The sequence below is a fragment of the Physella acuta genome, unplaced genomic scaffold (assembly GCF_028476545.2).
Source record: "Physella acuta isolate Inbredline_101_S28 unplaced genomic scaffold, ASM2847654v3 ptg001326l, whole genome shotgun sequence".
NCBI classification, from domain to species: Eukaryota; Metazoa; Mollusca; class Gastropoda; family Physidae; genus Physella; species Physella acuta.
The window spans coordinates 73912-91972 of NW_026732841.1; the positions used below are offsets into that span (position 1 = coordinate 73912).

General features: G+C 43.9%; 3 protein-coding genes across 4 annotated transcripts in view; 2 read left to right on the plus strand and 1 right to left on the minus strand.

The window, feature by feature from the left end:
* Positions 1–241: 241 nt before the first annotated feature.
* LOC131958414 (ankyrin repeat domain-containing protein 50) lies at positions 242–6145 on the plus strand. The gene is made up of 3 exons (XM_059323437.1): positions 242–1999; positions 2326–2617; positions 3833–6145. Exons 1-3 carry the CDS (start codon positions 472–474, stop codon positions 4668–4670), a joined length of 2658 nt encoding a protein of 885 aa, XP_059179420.1. The 5' UTR covers positions 242–471; the 3' UTR covers positions 4671–6145.
* A 179-nt stretch (positions 6146–6324) lies between these two features.
* On the minus strand, positions 6325–10180 carry LOC131958405 (urease accessory protein UreG). The gene is made up of 7 exons (XM_059323419.1): positions 10007–10180; positions 8389–8645; positions 8176–8300; positions 7503–7599; positions 6916–7063; positions 6685–6788; positions 6325–6595 (listed from the first exon to the last, which is right to left on the minus strand). Exons 1-7 carry the CDS (start codon positions 10044–10046, stop codon positions 6449–6451), a joined length of 918 nt encoding a protein of 305 aa, XP_059179402.1. The 5' UTR covers positions 10047–10180; the 3' UTR covers positions 6325–6448.
* A 2383-nt stretch (positions 10181–12563) lies between these two features.
* The window catches only part of LOC131958406 (urease subunit alpha), a 39694-nt gene continuing 34196 nt past the window's right edge, over positions 12564–18061 (plus strand). Inside the window, exon 1 of one of the 2 annotated variants that reach the window (XM_059323420.1) lies at positions 12564–12689. In XM_059323420.1, coding sequence (XP_059179403.1) covers positions 12620–12689 — 70 coding nt within the window. In that variant the 5' untranslated portion in view covers positions 12564–12619. The remainder of the gene's footprint in view (positions 12690–18061) is intronic. The other variant, XM_059323423.1, reaches the window with a different exon arrangement.

An 18061-nucleotide genomic window follows, 5' to 3' on the forward strand; every position in this document is an offset into this window, starting at 1 on the left:
TATTAATCGACATTTTTTAATTCATTCTCACAAAGTACATGCTAACATTTCATAGTATTTGATCAATGAATTTTATTTTAATATGGACCCAGGCTCAACACATAAAGTTTAAAGAGCTTTCAAAATAGATTTAAAATTTTTTTTACCATTTCTTCTTTAGGCAATCAAAAGCTTAAGCAGTCTTAGATGGATGAGATCCAGCACAGTAGGTCTGCCTGTGGGCCTGCCTGTGGTGCTGCCTGTGGGGCTGCCTGCGGGGCTGTCTGCAAGCTGTTTGATGCAGTTAAAAAAAAAGATTTGCAGACTGTCAATGCCCTTCTAGATGAAGGCATCCCTGCCAACATCAAAGATGAGAACACAAACACAGCACTAATATTTGCAGCCTTCCACGCTGGGTATGAACTTGTCTTACTTTTATTGAGGCGCAATGCTGATCCAAATCTTCCAAACAGCTTTGGAGTGACTCCCCTTATGTGCGCAGCGTGGGCGGGGCATCTTAACATCGTACAGGCACTGTGTACAAGAGGAAGTGACATCAACGCCAGGACAGCCAATGGCTGGACTCCTCTCATGATGGCAAGTCACAAGAAACATGTGGAGGTGGTTAAAGTCTTGTGTCAGCGTAAGGCTGACGTCAATGCCCACAATGACCTGGGTAAGACAGCTCTGATACTGGCTTCAGTCAGTGGACACAGGGAAACAGTGCGCTATCTTCTGCCTAGAGTCAATGATGTCAACAGCAGAAAAAAGAATGGCTGTACAGCTTTGATCTCTGCTGCCAACAAAGGCCATGCCAGGATTGTCAAGGATTTGTTGAGGTCTGGGGCTGACGTCAATGCCACATGCAATGCTTCACGCACGGCTTTAATGTATGCCTCACAAAGGGGCTTTTTCAAAGTGGTGACAGCTCTTCTCACCAAACCTTGTCATGTTGACATCCAAGATGTAGACGGTGTGACAGCCTTGATGCTGGCTGCATATGAAGGACACAAGGACATCGTTGAAGTCTTATACAAGAAAACAGCAGATATCAACCTAGCCAGCAATAAAGGTTGGACAGCCTTGACCTTTTCTGTCTTTGGAGGACAAGTAGAGACCTTGAGATTTTTCCTTGACCTTGGCTGTGCTGTGAATGCCAGAGATGAAGAAGGATGGACATTGCTGATGCACGCTGTTAGTGAAAAACAAAACGCAGTCGTGCAGCTTCTGCTGCAGCACAATGCCGATGTCAATGTTGCCAGCTGCTCAGGCTGGAGCCCACTCATGGCTGCCGGCTACAGGGGTCACCTGACAACTGGCCAGCTACTGCTGGACCACGGCCCCACCTGTGTGGACATTGATGCCCAGGACGTGGATGGTTTGACTGCTGTCATGGCAGCAGCTTTTGCTGGTCAGGATGAATCTCTGCAACTCTTGCTCATGAACGGCGCTGACATCAACAGGACTAGCAAAACAGGCTGGACAGCGCTCATGTGTGCGTCTGTGTGTGGTCACGCCTCAACTGTATCTCTCATCATTCAGTGGGAAGGGAAAGTTCATGTCAAATGTAAGGATGGCTTTACTGCCCTTGTGTGGGCAGCAGCTTATGGGCATCTAAGCTCTGTTGAGCTCCTTCATAAGGCAGGAGCTAAGATTGATGAAAAAAATACTAATGGCTGCACTGCTCTGATGTGGGCCTCTGAGGGTGGACATAAGGCAGTGGTGGACTACTTGTTGGATCAGGGCAGTGATCCCAACGCCAGGGACAGGTACAACTGTACAGCCTTGATGTGGGCATCTAGAAAGGGTCAGCTGGAGGTTGTGGAGCGCCTGTGTCGCCATGGCGCTCAGATCAACCTGTCCAGCAGCAATGGGTGCACTGCATTAGACCTGGCACACAAGGGAGGCCACGCTGTTGTGGAAAAGTTTCTCTTTGAGGCCATGCTGCGCTCAGGGATGGCACAGACCACTCCAGGCCATCTCACTCCAGGCCATCTCACTCCAGGCCATCTCACTCCAGGTCATTTTCTTGTCATTTATGTCATAACACCAAATTAGTTTCATTTTGTTTCTCGTCAAATATTTCTTTTTTTATTGTATCTAGTTTATATTTCGGAGAAAAAAATGAAAATTCTTTTTCTGTTGTATTCAACATACACAGAAAGTGTACACAGAATTTTGGTAATGTTTTGGTGAATTGTGCCAGAACCTAATGGTGTTTTTTTTTTTGCCAGTTTCCAAAGATTTCAATTGTACACATAAAAGAACCAAAGATTTAATTAAATGAATACAGAAAAGAACTTATTATCCCATCTTATCTAATATTGATTGTCTTCCCTTCTCTAGCAGGTACTGATACAAACAATGCAATGCCAAGGGAAACTACCCAGCATTTACCATCCAGTGAAGTGCAGGAACCTGAGGGTGATCCACCATGTCAGCAGCCGCTGCCCATCACCCCTGGGTCCGCCCCAGCAAGCAGTGGGTTCAACTATCAAGGATTTATTAATTACATGAAATCCTGCGCCAATTTTTACATGGCGAATCAATCATCCAAGCCAGCTCAGCCAATTAGAATCTCAGTGGATGGTGAATCCAGTCAGACACCAGAGATTGTTGCTGGCTTTAAACTCAATGTGTCAGTATTGCTTTCACTTTCATTTATATTAGAACTGCAGTTAGTAGCATATATATATATATATATATATATATATATATATATATATATATATATATATATATATATATATATATATATATATATATATATATATATATATATATATATATGCGTGTGTGTGTGTATGTATGTATGTCTGTGTTATGCATTACTTTGGAAGAGTACTCTGACAAAAAAATTTTTTATAACAATTTGTTATAAAAAAACAATCTGGACTTTTTGGCAAAATGTAATTTTTGTATTTTTTATATTTTCATTCCACTTGTTTTTACTTTCTCGTATATACGAAGTATAGAGAAAGTCTTGTAATCGTGCAAAAACAAAAAATCGAGATTTTTGCAAATCTCGACGTTTTGCATCTCACTGATACGGAAAAACATAATTTTGCAATCTTGTCTGTGTGTCTGTGTGTGTGTGTGTGTGTCCGTGTGTAAACACGATAACTTGAGTACCGTTACAGCTAGGTTGATGAAATTTCATATATAAGTATTTAATCAAAATCGTAGATCCGTATCAACTTTTGAGCGATTTCCGATAACCGGAAGTGGTACTTTTCCTACTTTGAATTTTTCAAAAGCCTATAACTTGAGTACTATTTCAGATAGATAAATGAAATTTCATACGTAAGTAAAAGATCTAATTCTCTACCTTCTATTAAATTTTGAGTCATTTCCGTTGACTGGAAGTAGTACTTTACGCTACTTCAGATTTCTCAAAAAACTAATGTAAATTTTAAAAGTAATAATAATATTATTAACTATTATGCGCTTTTTTATTTTGCGTTCACTTGGTGTGCAATTAATTTGTCTACGAGATTTTATTCTATTTTTAAAACTTTAAGTATTTAAAATGGATTAAAAATCATGTCTATAGCCCGAGTTCCCATTCCCTGTTATTTTATATAAGAATATTCGAGAAAGTTTAGGGGAGATCACTCCCGGTTTATTTAAATTACAAAGAAACCAGAAAAAACAATGCACCCCCCCCCCTTAAAAATATATTTAGCTTTAAAGGAGCACCCAAAAATAGGTTTGTGTACAAATACACACACACACATTGTTATGTACACACTAACAGCTTTGTACACAGCCACAGTTATTCCATCTTACCAATGGGTAGTTGCATTAATTTTTTGAAATGTTGCACCTATGTAACAGTTTTTTCTTCTGACAGGATTTTCAAAAACCTTTCTTGTGAGACCCTCAACATTGATACAGCTACCAATGTGGCTACAGGAAAATATTCAAAAATCATTCACAGCTCTCAGACTAGTTCGGAGGGTGGGTCAGACGACTCGGAGGATGACAACCCTCTTAGGTTGGCATCCCTAGGCTCACATCCCCCAGGGCCTGACAACCCTCTTAGGTTGGCATCCCTAGGCTCACATCCCCCAGGGCCTGACAACCCTCTTAGGTTGGCATCCCTAGGCTCACATCCCCCAGGGCCTGACAACCCTCTTAGGTTGGCATCCCTAGGCTCACATCCCCCAGGGCCTGACAACCCTCTTAGGTTGGCATCCCTAGGCTCACATCCCCCAGGGCCTGACAACCCTCTTAGGTTGGCATCCCTAGGCTCACATCCTCCAGGGCCTGACAACCCTCTTAGGTTGGCATCCCTAGGCTCACATCCCCCAGGGCCTGACAACCCACATTGTGCCACACACAGAGAGGAAATCTTGCTGCAACAGTTTGAGGAGAATCTGCAGCTAGGGGAACTTTCTGGAATAAGAGGTGGATCAACAGACTTAGTTTCTGATGGCGACACCTCGTTACCTCATCCCACCTCGTTACCTCATCCCACCTCGTTATCTCATCCCACCTCATTATCTCATCCCACCTCGTTACCTCATCCCACCTCATTACCTCATCCCTCCTCACTGTCTCACCCCTCCTTGACTAGAGGTGAAGTTAAGGATGTTGGAAAAAGTGTACAAAATTTGGACAGGAAAACGTTAACAGGAAAAAGGCGGAAAGATTTTTTTCTTACTGGAACAAGCAAAAGGAAAAAGTAAATATTTTTGTCATCAGCTTGGACTCGCCTTACTCCAGTTTCCTGTTAAAGGTAGCTACATTTAGTCCCCCCCTCTCCCCACACTGGTGAAGATTTGGCTTGTGCCTTAGCACCAGTCATGCCTGGATCTTGTGCCTTAGCACCAGTCATGTCTGGACCTTGTGCCTGTTGTCTGTCTTGGATGGCCTTACAAACTTATAAAACCATTTTTGATCAACTTATAAAACCATTTTTGATCAACTTATAAAACCATTTTTGATCAACTTATAAAACCATTTTTGATCAACTTATAAAACCATTTTTGATCAACTTATAAAACCATTTTTGATCAACTTATAAAACCATTTTTGATCAACTTATAAAACCATTTTTGATCAACTTATAAAACCATTTTTGATCAACTTATAAAACCATTTTTGATCAACTTATAAAACCATTTTTGATCAACTTATAAAACCATTTTTGATCAACTTATAAAACCATTTTTGATCAACTTATAAAACCATTTTTGATCAACTTATAAAACCATTTTTGATCAACTTATAAAACCATTTTTGATCAACTTATAAAACCATTTTTGATCAACTTATAAAACCCACTTTTGATGAACTTATAAAACCACTTTTGATCAACTTATAAAACCATTTTTGATCAACTTATAAAACCACTTTTGATCAACTTCCCCACTTTTGATGAACTTATAAAACCATTTTTGATCAACTTATAAAACCATTTTTGATCAACTTATAAAACCCACTTTGGATCAAAACTTTTTTTGCTTTGTATGTGTAAATTGTGTAAATAAATGGGCAGCATTTGTAGACTTTGTAAATAAAATATCATGGTTTCTCACCTCCAAAGAATATATTCTAATTTTAGTACGGGCCTTAACTTTTTTTATTGACTACTTGTACCCATGCCAGTTGTTCAACTTTATTATCTTTTGATTAAACTTAGTTGGGCAACTTTTAGGATATTAAATGGTAGGATGTAGGACAATTTTAATACATTATAACTAGATGATTTAGGACATCATAACTAGATGATGTAGGACAAACCTTTAGGACATTATAACTAGATGATGTAGGACAAACCTTTAGGACATTATAACTAGATGATGTAGAACAAACCTTTAGGACATAACTACATGATGTAGGACAAACCTTTAGGACATTATAACTACATGATGTAGGACAACTTATAGGACATTATAACCACATGATGTAAAATGGTTAGGACACAGTCTGATACCAAATTGTCCAGTTTAGGACATTGCTTACATAATGACACATGTAACTAGATCTTTTCTTACATAATGACACATGTAACTAGATCTTTGCTTACATAATGACACATGTAACTAGATCTTTGCTTACATAATGAATTGTGTAACTAGATCTTTGCTTACATAATGACAGTGCCATTCTTAAATGTCTTGTGTCTCAAGGGTTCAATTCATGATCAGTTGTGTCATGATCACAAGATCTTGTATTAAACATGATCACAAGATCTTGTATTAAACATGATTTCAAGATCTTGTATTAAACATGATCAGTTGTGTCATGATCACAAGATCTTGTATTAAACATGATCAGTTGTGTCATGATCACAAGATCTTGTATTAAACATGATTTGATCAATAGTACCAGTTTCAATTGATTGGATTTTATTTCTGTAATTAATTAACTGCAATTGATGGCGACACTCAGACATTTCTGACACTCAACCATGCCATCATCCACACAGTCGCCAGCTAAACTTGTCATGGCACACAGGATGTCATATGGTGACGTCAAATGGCCTGCGCTGTCGACCCAGCGCCTCCAGAATGTGCTGTGCCACTTTATCTACACCTGTGCCGTGTTTGGCTTGGGTAAAAACTGTTGGGCCGTTCTGTCGCATCAAGGTGGAATCTCGCTGCATCACCTGTAAGAAATAAGACGTAAGCCAGCACGTGATGTCTAAACTAGAGTGTGTGTAGGCCAGTACGGGAGTCACGTGATCTATAGAGTTACCTCCAGGCTTGCACCCACTGCCGGGGCCAGGTCAGTTTTGTTGATGACCAGAAGGTCACTCTGGGTCACCCCAGGTCCACCTTTTCTTGGGATTTTGTCTCCACCTGCAACCAACAATATACGACCTGACTGATCTAAAGCTACCACTGACTGACTGATCTAAAGCTACCACTGACTGACTGATCTAAAGCTACCACTGACTGACTGATTAAAAATGGAAACCATGTTTACCTGCTACATCTATGACGTAGATAATGTAGTCTGCCAATTCACGTGAAAAGTTTGCAGCCAAATTATCTCCCCCTGATTCGATGAAGACAATGTCAGGGTGAAATTTGAGAGTTAGATCCCTTACTTCGGCCATGTTTAATGAGTAATCCTGGAGCATTTCAAATCATATAACAATCATTTCAAATCATTTAACATTAACAATAATTTCAAATCATTTAAACAATCAGTTAGGGTTAGCACACAGTACCATTTTTTAAATAATAGATTTATGGATAAAAAAAAATTATGTTGAATTGGCCATCCAATTACCAGGGGGGGGGGGGGGGGGGCTGGAGTTTTACAGTAAATTAGAGTAATTTTGCATTTTAAATTTGTTTTTATAAAAATTGTTTTTAAATTTGATCTAAATACCTAATTTTAACAAAGTTAAAGATTTTAAAAGATCTTGTAGTTTTTTTTAAATAAATATTGTGGGGGGGGGGGGTAAGTGTGACATAATAGGATGATCTTGTAAGGCTGGGTTCAGAAAATGTTTAGTGAAAGGCGATTCTGAACTACTTCCTCCCCCTCCAAGAAAAAGGTGTCACCTCTCTGATGGCGGCGTGAGGACAGCCGCCTGTCTCCACGGCCCGCAGACGGTCAGCATCCAGGGCCTCATTCCTGACCAGAAACTCCCAGTCCTCCCTGCAATATACGCTCACCATCAGAATCACCATCAGAATCACCATCAGAATCAGCATCACCATCAGAATCAGCATCACATTCAGAATTGATCAGACTTTTTTACTTGGTGACCATACAAACTTACTTGGTAAAAATATCATTGGTGACCACTTGGTAAAAATATCATTGGTGACCACTTGGTAAAAATATCATTGGTGACCACTTGGTAAAAATATCATTGGTGACCACTTGGTAAAAATATCATTGGTGACCACTTGGTAAAAATATCATTGGTGACCACTTGGTAAAAATATCATTGGTGACCACTTGGTAAAAATATCATTGGTGACCACTTGGTAAAAATATCATTGGTGACCACTTGGTAAAAATATCATTGGTGACCACTTGGTAAAAATATCATTGGTGACCACTTGGTAAAAATATCATTGGTGACCACTTGGTAAAAATATCATTGGTGACCACTTGGTAAAAATATCATTGGTGACCACTTGGTAAAAATATCATTGGTGACCACTTGGTAAAAATATCATTGGTGACCACTTGGTAAAAATATCATTGGTGACCACACAAACTTACTTGGTAAAAATATCATTGGTGACCACACACACACTGGACTTGCTCCTTAAATACCTGCAGAGTGCCAGAACTAAGGCGGTTTTCCCAGAACCCACTGGGCCACCGACGCCAACTGTAAACGCTCGCTGTGGAAAACAATTTTTGTGAGTCAAATACAGGTTTAACCTGGTCAACTGGTAACAACTGATGCTAGGTTTGACCTGGTTGACTCACCTGGTGCCAATCAACTCTGTACAACGGCAAGTCACGGCCGCTGAAAGTTCCAGGATGTTCCATGACGTCATGTGTGTGGCCGTGTGGATGTTCATGGCTGTGACTTTCATGGCAGTGACCTTTATGGCTGTGACCTTCATGGTTGTGACCTTTATGGCTGTGACTTTCATGGCTGTGACCTTTATGGCTGTGACTTTCATGGCTGTGACCTTTATGGCTGTGCACTAAGTTGTGAGCAGGTGGTATCATGGGGCCACCTACAACAGTAGAAAATCTGGTAGAGATAATGGTAGCTACATCAAGTCACTGGTAGCTACATCAAGTCACTAGTAGCTACATCAAGTCACTGGTAGCTATATCAAGTCACTGGTAGCTACATCAAGTCAATGGTAGCTACATCAAGTCACTGGTAGCTACATCAAGTCACTGGTAGCTACATCAAGTCACTGGTAGCTACATCAAGTCACTAGTAGCTACATCAAGTCACTTGTAGCTACATCAAGTCACTGGTAGCTATATCAAGTCACTAGTAGCTACATCAAGTCACTAGTAGCTACATCAAGTCACTGGTAGCTACATCAAGTCAATGGTAGCTACATCAAGTCAATGGTAGCTACATCAAGTCAATGGTAGCTACATCAAGTCACTGGTAGCTACATCAAGTCACTGGTAGCTACATCAAGTCAATGGTAGCTACATCAAGTCACTAGTAGCTACATCAAGTCAATGGTAGCTACATCAAGTCAATGGTAGCTACATCATGTCAATGGTAGCTACATCAAGTCACTGGTAGCTACATCAAGTCAATGGTAGCTACATCAAGTCACTGGTAGCTACATCAAGTCACTGGTAGCTACATCAAGTCACTGGTAGCTACATCAAGTCAATGGTAGCTACATCAAGTCACTGGTAGCTACATCAAGTCACTGGTAGCTACATCAAGTCACTGGTAGCTACATCAAGTCATTGGTAGCTACATCAAGTCAATGGTAGCTACATCAAGTCACTAGTGGCTACATCAAGTCAATGGTAGCTACATCAAGTCAATGGTAGCTACATCAAGTCACTGGTAGCTACATCAAGTCACTAGTAGCTACATCAAGTCACTGGTAGCTACATAAAGTCAAATGACTAAGAAACACAAACTTTATAAGTTTAAGATCTCTCCAATATTGTCTAAGATTAAGAAAACAATATTTGATTAGCAAAATATGATCAAGGTCAAGGTCATTCTAGTTATCAGAACAGGAAATAAGTCTGAAATCTAACAGATAAACAAAGATACAAGGTAAACAAAGATACAAGGTAAACAAAGATACAAGGTAAACAAAGATACAAGATACACAAAGATACAAGACACACAAAGATACAAGACACACAAAGATACAAGATACACAAAGATACAAGATAAACAAAGATACAAGATAAACAAAGATACAAGGTAAACAAAGATACAAGATAAACAAAGATACAAGATAAACAAAGATACAAGATAAACAAAGATAAAAGATACACAAAGATACAAGGTAAACAAAGATACAAGGTAAACAAAGATACAAGGTAAACAAAGATACAAGGTAAACAAAGATACAAGATAAAGGTACAAGAATTGACAAACCTTGAACAAATTTGAATTTCTCTGTGTGGTGGTCTGACATGACTTATGTTTACAATCAAAGTTTGAGTGATGTGACTCCAGGTTATGGGGGCAGCACCCAATTAGATCTATTGAAATCAGAAGAGATCATTTGACTGACTCATCTAATGAAATGCTGATTAAGACAGGCTGAAAGGTAAGATGACCTATGTAAGGTGACTTATGTCTGGTGACCTGCACATGCCATTCTACCTGTAATTACAGCCACTAGCTAGATAAAGTTCTAAAAGAAACAGGACAACGTCCCAGGATGACCTTAACCAAACTGCCCTGAGATCATTAAAAAAAATTTCTAGGTCATGGGAAGTGAAACCTACAATCTGCGTGTTGACATGGACACCTGTAGCCTGCCTTGTTTACCAACACACTCCACCACACTCAACATTCCACCACTCAACCACTATCCACCACACTCTCCACCACACTCCACCACACTCAACAACATTCCACCACTCCACCACACTCAACAACACTCCACCACACTCAACAACATTCCACCACTCCACCACACTCAACAACATTCCACCACTCCACCACACTCAACAACATTCCACCACTCCACCACACTCAACAACATTCCACCACTCCACCACACTCAACAACATTCCACCACTCCACCACACTCAACAACATTCCACCACTCCACCACACTCAACAACATTCCACCACTCCACCACACTCAACAACATTCCACCACTCCACCACACTCAACAACATTCCACCACTCCACCACACTCAACAACATTCCACCACTCCACCACACTCAACAACATTCCACCACTCCACCACACTCAAAAACATTCCACCACTCCACCACACTCAACAACATTCCACCACACTCAACAACATTCCACCACTCCACCACACTCAAAAACATTCCACCACTCCACCACACTCCACCACACTCAACAACATTCCACCACTCCACCACACTCAACAACATTCCACCACTCCACCACACTCAACAACATTCCACCACTCCACCACACTCAACAACATTCCACCACTCCACCACACTCAACAACATTCCACCACTCCACCACACTCAACAACATTCCACCACTCCACCACACTCAACAACATTCCACCACTCCACCACACTCAAAAACATTCCACCACTCCACCACACTCAACAACATTCCACCACACTCAACAACATTCCACCACTCCACCACACTCAAAAACATTCCACCACTCCACCACACTCAACAACATTCCACCACACTCAACAACATTCCACCACTCCACCTCTCCACCACACTCAGCACACCCAGTGCTGGCACCAAGTTATTTGGCGCCCTAGGCAATTTTTTTTCTTTCAGACCCCATATATATATATATATATATATATACATATATATATATATATATATATATATATATATATATGTGTGTGTGTGTGTAGGCCTATGTGTGTATTAGAATATTACTTTAAGAACTTTAAAATTCTGTTTAGGATTTTGTGGTGCCAACAATTAATTTGGTTTTAAAATCTAAATCTCTCCCTGTCTTACGAGATTTTAAAATTTAAAAATGAAAATTGCACCGGCGTCGTCACAGAGGGGGCACCAAACGCGATTGCTAATAATATAATTAGCTCAATACTGAATTATATACATTCGAAATAAACAATGTTGACTGCTACTTGTTATACGGACTAATTTAATTGTTTTCTACATTAGTTGTATGACAGCAAAATAAAAAGTCAAATTGACTGGTAAAAAGCGCCCCGACCTCTCTTATATATAGGCCTAATTTGAAGAAGGGTCGCAAAAATTTAAAGTTCGTCATGGGTACCGAAATAGATTGCCACGCCTTTGTATATTATCCTGTCTAAAGTTTATATAGTGTAATCAAATTTACTAATTATTATGTACTTTTTACTAATGGAGATTATACATTTTTGTGCCCCCTTATGGATAGCGCCCTAGGCGACCGTCCTGAGCACATCCACCACACACAACAACATTCCACCACTCCACCACACAACTCTCCACCACATACTACAATATTCCATCACACACTTCACCCCACACAACATTCCACCACTCCACCACACAACTCTCCACCACATACTACAATATTCCATCACACACTTCACCCCACACAACATTCCACCACTCCACCACACAATACAACACTCCACCACAAACTACAATATTCCATCACACACTTCACCACACACTCCAACATTCCACCAAACACTACAACACTCCACCACACACTTCAACACTCCACAACACTCTACCACTTGGTGCAACGGACGTTGCAAAAAACAACATTTTTTCAAGCGAGTGTGAAGTATATTTATAGGTTTGTAGTGTGATGTGTTTGGTGTAGTTTGTTGATGTGTAGTGTGTTGTGTAGTGTGTTGTGTAGTGTGTTGATGTGTAGTGTGTTGTGCAGTGTGTTGCTGTGTAGCATGTTGATATGTAGTGTGTTGTGGTGTAGTGTGTTATGTAGTTTGTTGATATGTAGTGTGTTGTTGTGTAGTGTTTTGTGTTGCGTTGATGAATGATATTCTCTTATCTAGAGCTGTCTAGAAAAGTGCAATGTGAAAACCTGTCTCCATACATGGTTTGTGAGCCTGTAGGTGACCGGCCTGTGACGTACAAGAGAAAGGTGGCATTTAGCGGAGGGCACGGTAAGGTGTTTTTTTTCCACCACCTAGTAAACACACTACACTACACATTTGTCCTACTGTTTCAACGGTCAAAATGTCCTACCCTGTCAACGGTCCAGTGTCCTACTGTGTCAACGGTCCAGTGTCCTACTGTGTCAACGGTCCAATGTCCTACTGTGTCAACATTGCAGTGTCCTACTATGTCCTACTGTGCCAACGGTCCAGTGTCCTAATGTGTCAACGGTCCAGTGACCTACTGTGTCAACGGTCCTGTGTCCTACTGTGTCATCGGTCCAGTGTCCTACTGTGTCAACGGTCCAGTGTCCTACTGTGTCATCGGTCCAGTGTCCTACTGTGTCAACGGTCCAGTGTCCTACTGTGTCAACGGTCCAGTGTCCTACTGTGTCAACGGTCCAGTGTCCTACTGTGTCAACGGTCCAATGTCCTACTGTGTCAACGGTCCAGTGTCCTACTGTGTCAACGGTCCAGTGTCCTACTGTGTCAACGGTCCAGTGTCCTACTGTGTCCTACTTTTTCAACGGTCCAGTGTACTACTGTGTCCTACTGTGTCAACGGTCCAGTGTCCTACTGTGTCAACGGTCCAGTGTCCTACTGTGTCAACGGTCCAGTGTCCTACTGTGTCAACGGTCCAGTGTCCTACTGTGTCAGCGGTCCAGTGTCCTACTGTGTCAACGGTCCAGTGTCCTACTGTGTCAACGGTCGAGTGTCCTACTGTGTCAACGGTCCAGTGTCCTACTGTGTCAACGGTCCAGTGTCCTACTGTGTCAACGGTCCAGTGTCCTACTGTGTCAACGGTCCAGTGTCCTACTGTGTCAACGGTCCAGTGTCCTACTGTGTCAACGGTCCAGTGTCCTACTGTGTCAGCGGTCCAGTGTCCTACTGTGTCAACGGTCCAGTGTCCTACTGTGTCAACGGTCGAGTGTCCTACTGTGTCAACGGTCCAGTGTCCTACTGTGTCAACGGTCCAGTGTCCTACTGTGTCAACGGTCCAGTGTCCTACTGTGTCAACGGTCCAGTGTCCTACTGTGTCAACGGTCCAGTGTCCTACTGTGTCAACGGTCCAGTGTCCTACTGTGTCAACGGTCCAGTGTCCTACCTTGTCAACGGTCCAGTGTCCTACTGTGTCCTACTATGTCCTACTATGTCCTACTGTGTCAACGGTCCAGTGTCCTACTGTGTCAACGGTCCAATGTCCTACTGTGTCAACGGTCCAGTGTCCTACTGTGTCCTACTGTATCAACGGTCCAGTGTCCTACTGTGTCAACGGTCCAATGTCCTTCTGTGTCAACGGTCCAGTGTCCTACCTTGTCAACGGTCCAGTGTCCTACTGTGTCCTACTATGTCCTACTGTGTCAACGGTCCAGTGTCCTACTGTGTCAACGGTCGAGTGTACTACTGTGTCAACGGTCCAGTGTCCTACTGTGTCCAACTGTGTCAACGGTCCAGTGTCCTACTGTGTCAACGGTCCAGTGTCCTACTGTGTCAACGGTCCTGTGTCCTACTGTGTCCAACTGTGTCAACGGTCCAGTGTCCTACTGTGTCAACGGTCCAGTGTCCTACTGTGTCAACGGTCCAGTGTCCTACTATGTCCTACTGTGTCCTACTGTGTCAACGGTCCAGTGTCCTACTGTGTCAACGGTCCAGTGTTCTACTATGTCAACGGTCCAGTGTCCTACTGTGTCCAACTGTGTCAACGGTCCAGTGTCCTACTGTGTCCAACTGTGTCAACGGTCCAGTGTCCTACTGTGTCCAACTGTGTCAACGGTCCAGTGTCCTACTGTGTCAACGGTCCAGTGTCCTACTGTGTCAACGGTCCAGTGTCCTACTATGTCCTACTGTGTCCTACTGTGTCAACGGTCCAGTGTCCTACTGTGTCAACGGTCCAGTGTTCTACTATGTCAACGGTCCAGTGTCCTACTGTGTCAACGGTCCAGTGTCCTACTGTGTCAACGGTCCAGTGTCCTACTGTGTCAACGGTCCAGTGTCCTACTGTGTCATCGGTCCAGTGTCCTACTGTGTCAACGGTCCAGTGTCCTACTGTGTCAACGGTCCAGCGTCCTACTGTGTCAACGGTCCAGTGTCCTACTGTGTCAACGGTCCAGTGTCCTACTGTGTCCTACTGTGTCAATTGTCCAGTGTCCTACTGTGTCAACGGTCCAATGTCCTACAGTGTCAACGGTCCAGTGTCCTACTGTGTCCTACTGTGTCAACAGTCCAGTGTCCTACTGTGTCAACGGTCCAGTGTCCTACTGTGTCCTACTGTGTCAACGGTCCTGTGTTCTACTGTGTCAACGGTCCAGTGTCCTACTGTGTCAACGGTCCTGTGTTCTACTGTGTCAACGGTCCAGTGTCCTACTGTGTCAACGGTCCAGTGTCCTACTATGTCCTACTGTGTCAACGGTGCAGTGTCCTACTATGTCCTACTGTGCCAACGGTCCAGTGTCCTAATGTGTCAACGGTCCAGTGTCCTACTGTGTCAACGGTCCAGTGTCCTACTGTGTCCTACTGTGTCATCGGTCCAGTGTCCTACTGTGTCAACGGTCCAGTGTCCTACTGTGTCAACGGTCCAGTGTCCTACTGTGTCAACGGTCCAGTGTCCTACTGTGTCCTACTGTGTCATCGGTCCAGTGTCCTACTGTCAACGGTCCAGTGTCCTACTGTGTCAACGGTCCAGTGTCCTACTGTGTCCTACTGTGTCAACGGTCCAGTGTTCTACTGTGTCAACGGTCCAGTGTCCTACTGTGTCATCGGTCCAGTGTCCTACTGTGTCAACGGTCCAGTGTCCTACTGTGTCAACGGTCCAGTGTCCTACTGTGTCAACGGTCCAGTGTCCTACTGTGTCCACGGTCCAGTGTCCTACTGTCAACGGTCCAGTGTCCTACTGTGTCAACGGTCCAGTGTCCTACTGTGTCAACGGTCCAGTGTCCTACTGTGTCAACGGTCCAGTGTCCTACTGTGTCAATGGTCCAGTGTCCTACTGTGTCAACGGTCCAGTGTCCTACTGTGTCAACGGTCCAGTGTCCTACTGTGTCAACGGTCCAATGTCCTACTGTGTCAACGGTCCAGTGTCCTACTGTGTCAACGGTCCAGTGTCCTACTGTGTCCTACTGTGTCAACGGTCCAGTGTCCTACTGTGTCAACGGTCCAATGTCCTACTGTGTCAACGGTCCAGTGTCCTACTGTGTCAACGGTCCAGTGTCCTACTGTGTCCTACTGTGTCAACGGTCCAGTGTCCTACTGTGTCAACGGTCCAATGTCCTTCTGTGTCAACGGTCCAGTGTCCTACCTTGTCAACGGTCCAGTGTACTACTGTGTCCTACTATGTCCTACTGTGTCCTACAGTGTCAACGGTCCAGTGTCCTACTGTGTCAACGGTCCAGTGTCCTACTGTGTCATCGGTCCAGTGTCCTACTGTGTCAACGGTCCAGTGTCCTACTGTGTCCAACTGTGTCAACGGTCCAGTGTCCTACTGTGTCAACGGTCCAGTGTCCTACTGTGTCATCGGTCCAGTGTCCTACTGTGTCAACGGTCCAGTGTCCTACTGTGTCAACGATCCAGTGTTCTACTGTGTCAACGGTCCAGTGTCCTACTGTGTCATCGGTCCAGTGTCCTACTGTGTCATCGGTCCAGTGTCCTACTGTGTCATCGGTCCAGTGTCCTACTGTGTCAACGGTCCAGCGTCCTACTGTGTCAACGGTCCAGCGTCCTACTGTGTCAACGGTCCAGTGTCCTACTGTGTCAACGGTCCAGTGTCCTACTGTGTCCTACTGTGTCAATTGTCCAGTGTCCTACTGTGTCAACGGTCCAATGTCCTACAGTGTCAACGGTCCAGTGTCCTACTGTGTCCTACTGTGTCAACAGTCCAGTGTCCTACTGTGTCAACGGTCCAGTGTCCTACTGTGTCCTACTGTGTCAACGGTCCTGTGTTCTACTGTGTCAACGGTCCAGTGTCCTACTGTGTCAACGGTCCTGTGTTCTACTGTGTCAACGGTCCAGTGTCCTACTGTGTCAACGGTCCAGTGTCCTACTGTGTCAACGGTCCTGTGTTCTACTATGTCCTACTGTGTCAACGGTCCAGTGTCCTACTGTGTCAACGGTCCAGTGTCCTACTGTGTCAACGGTCCAGTGTCCTACTATGTCCTACTGTGTCAACGGTGCAGTGTCCTACTATGTCCTACTGTGCCAACGGTCCAGTGTCCTAATGTGTCAACGGTCCAGTGACCTACTGTGTCAACGGTCCAGTGTCCTACTGTGTCCTACTGTGTCATCGGTCCAGTGTCCTACTGTCAACGGTCCAGTGTCCTACTGTGTCAACGGTCCAGTGTCCTACTGTGTCAACGGTCCAGTGTCCTACTGTGTCAACGGTCCAGTGTCCTACTGTGTCAACGGTCCAGTGTCCTACTGTGTCAACGGTCCAGTGTCCTACTGTGTCAACGGTCCAATGTCCTACTGTGTCAACGGTCCAGTGTCCTACTGTGTCAACGGTCCAGTGTCCTACTGTGTCCTACTGTGTCAACGGTCCAGTGTCCTACTGTGTCAACGGTCCAATGTCCTACTGTGTCAACGGTCCAGTGTCCTACTGTGTCAACGGTCCAGTGTCCTACTGTGTCCTACTGTGTCAACGGTCCAGTGTCCTACTGTGTCAACGGTCCAATGTCCTTCTGTGTCAACGGTCCAGTGTCCTACCTTGTCAACGGTCCAGTGTACTACTGTGTCCTACTATGTCCTACTGTGTCCTACAGTGTCAACGGTCCAGTGTCCTACTGTGTCAACGGTCCAGTGTCCTACTGTGTCAACGGTCCAGTGTCCTACTGTGTCCAACTGTGTCAACGGTCCAGTGTCCTACTGTGTCAACGGTCCAGTGTCCTACTGTGTCATCGGTCCAGTGTCCTACTGTGTCAACGGTCCAGTGTCCTACTGTGTCAACGGTCCAGTGTTCTACTGTGTCAACGGTCCAGTGTCCTACTGTGTCATCGGTCCAGTGTCCTACTGTGTCATCGGTCCAGTGTCCTACTGTGTCATCGGTCCAGTGTCCTACTGTGTCAACGGTCCAGCGTCCTACTGTGTCAACGGTCCAGCGTCCTACTGTGTCAACGGTCCAGTGTCCTACTGTGTCAACGGTCCAGTGTCCTACTGTGTCCTACTGTGTCAATTGTCCAGTGTCCTACTGTGTCAACGGTCCAATGTCCTACAGTGTCAACGGTCCAGTGTCCTACTGTGTCCTACTGTGTCAACAGTCCAGTGTCCTACTGTGTCAACGGTCCAGTGTCCTACTGTGTCCTACTGTGTCAACGGTCCTGTGTTCTACTGTGTCAACGGTCCAGTGTCCTACTGTGTCAACGGTCCAGTGTCCTACCTTGTCAACGGTCCAG

What these genes read in the sequence shown, in the direction of transcription:
- LOC131958405 (XM_059323419.1), bottom strand. Translation starts at nt 10,046, where the DNA reads ATGTCAGACCACCACACAGAGAAATTCAAATTTGTTCAAG. An exon ending in ACAGAGTTGATTGGCACCAG is followed by an intron (nt 8,301 to 8,388) that starts GTGAGTCAACCA and finishes TGTTTTCCACAG; the next exon opens with CGAGCGTTTACAGTTGGCGT. An exon ending in CTACGTCATAGATGTAGCAG is followed by an intron (nt 6,789 to 6,915) that starts GTAAACATGGTT and finishes TGTTGGTTGCAG; the next exon opens with GTGGAGACAAAATCCCAAGA.
- LOC131958414 (XM_059323437.1), top strand. Translation starts at nt 472, where the DNA reads ATGTGCGCAGCGTGGGCGGGGCATCTTAACATCGTACAGGCACTGTGT. An exon ending in TCCAGGCCATCTCACTCCAG is followed by an intron (nt 2,000 to 2,325) that starts GTCATTTTCTTG and finishes TCCCTTCTCTAG; the next exon opens with CAGGTACTGATACAAACAAT. An exon ending in GCTGGCTTTAAACTCAATGT is followed by an intron (nt 2,618 to 3,832) that starts GTCAGTATTGCT and finishes TTCTTCTGACAG; the next exon opens with GATTTTCAAAAACCTTTCTT.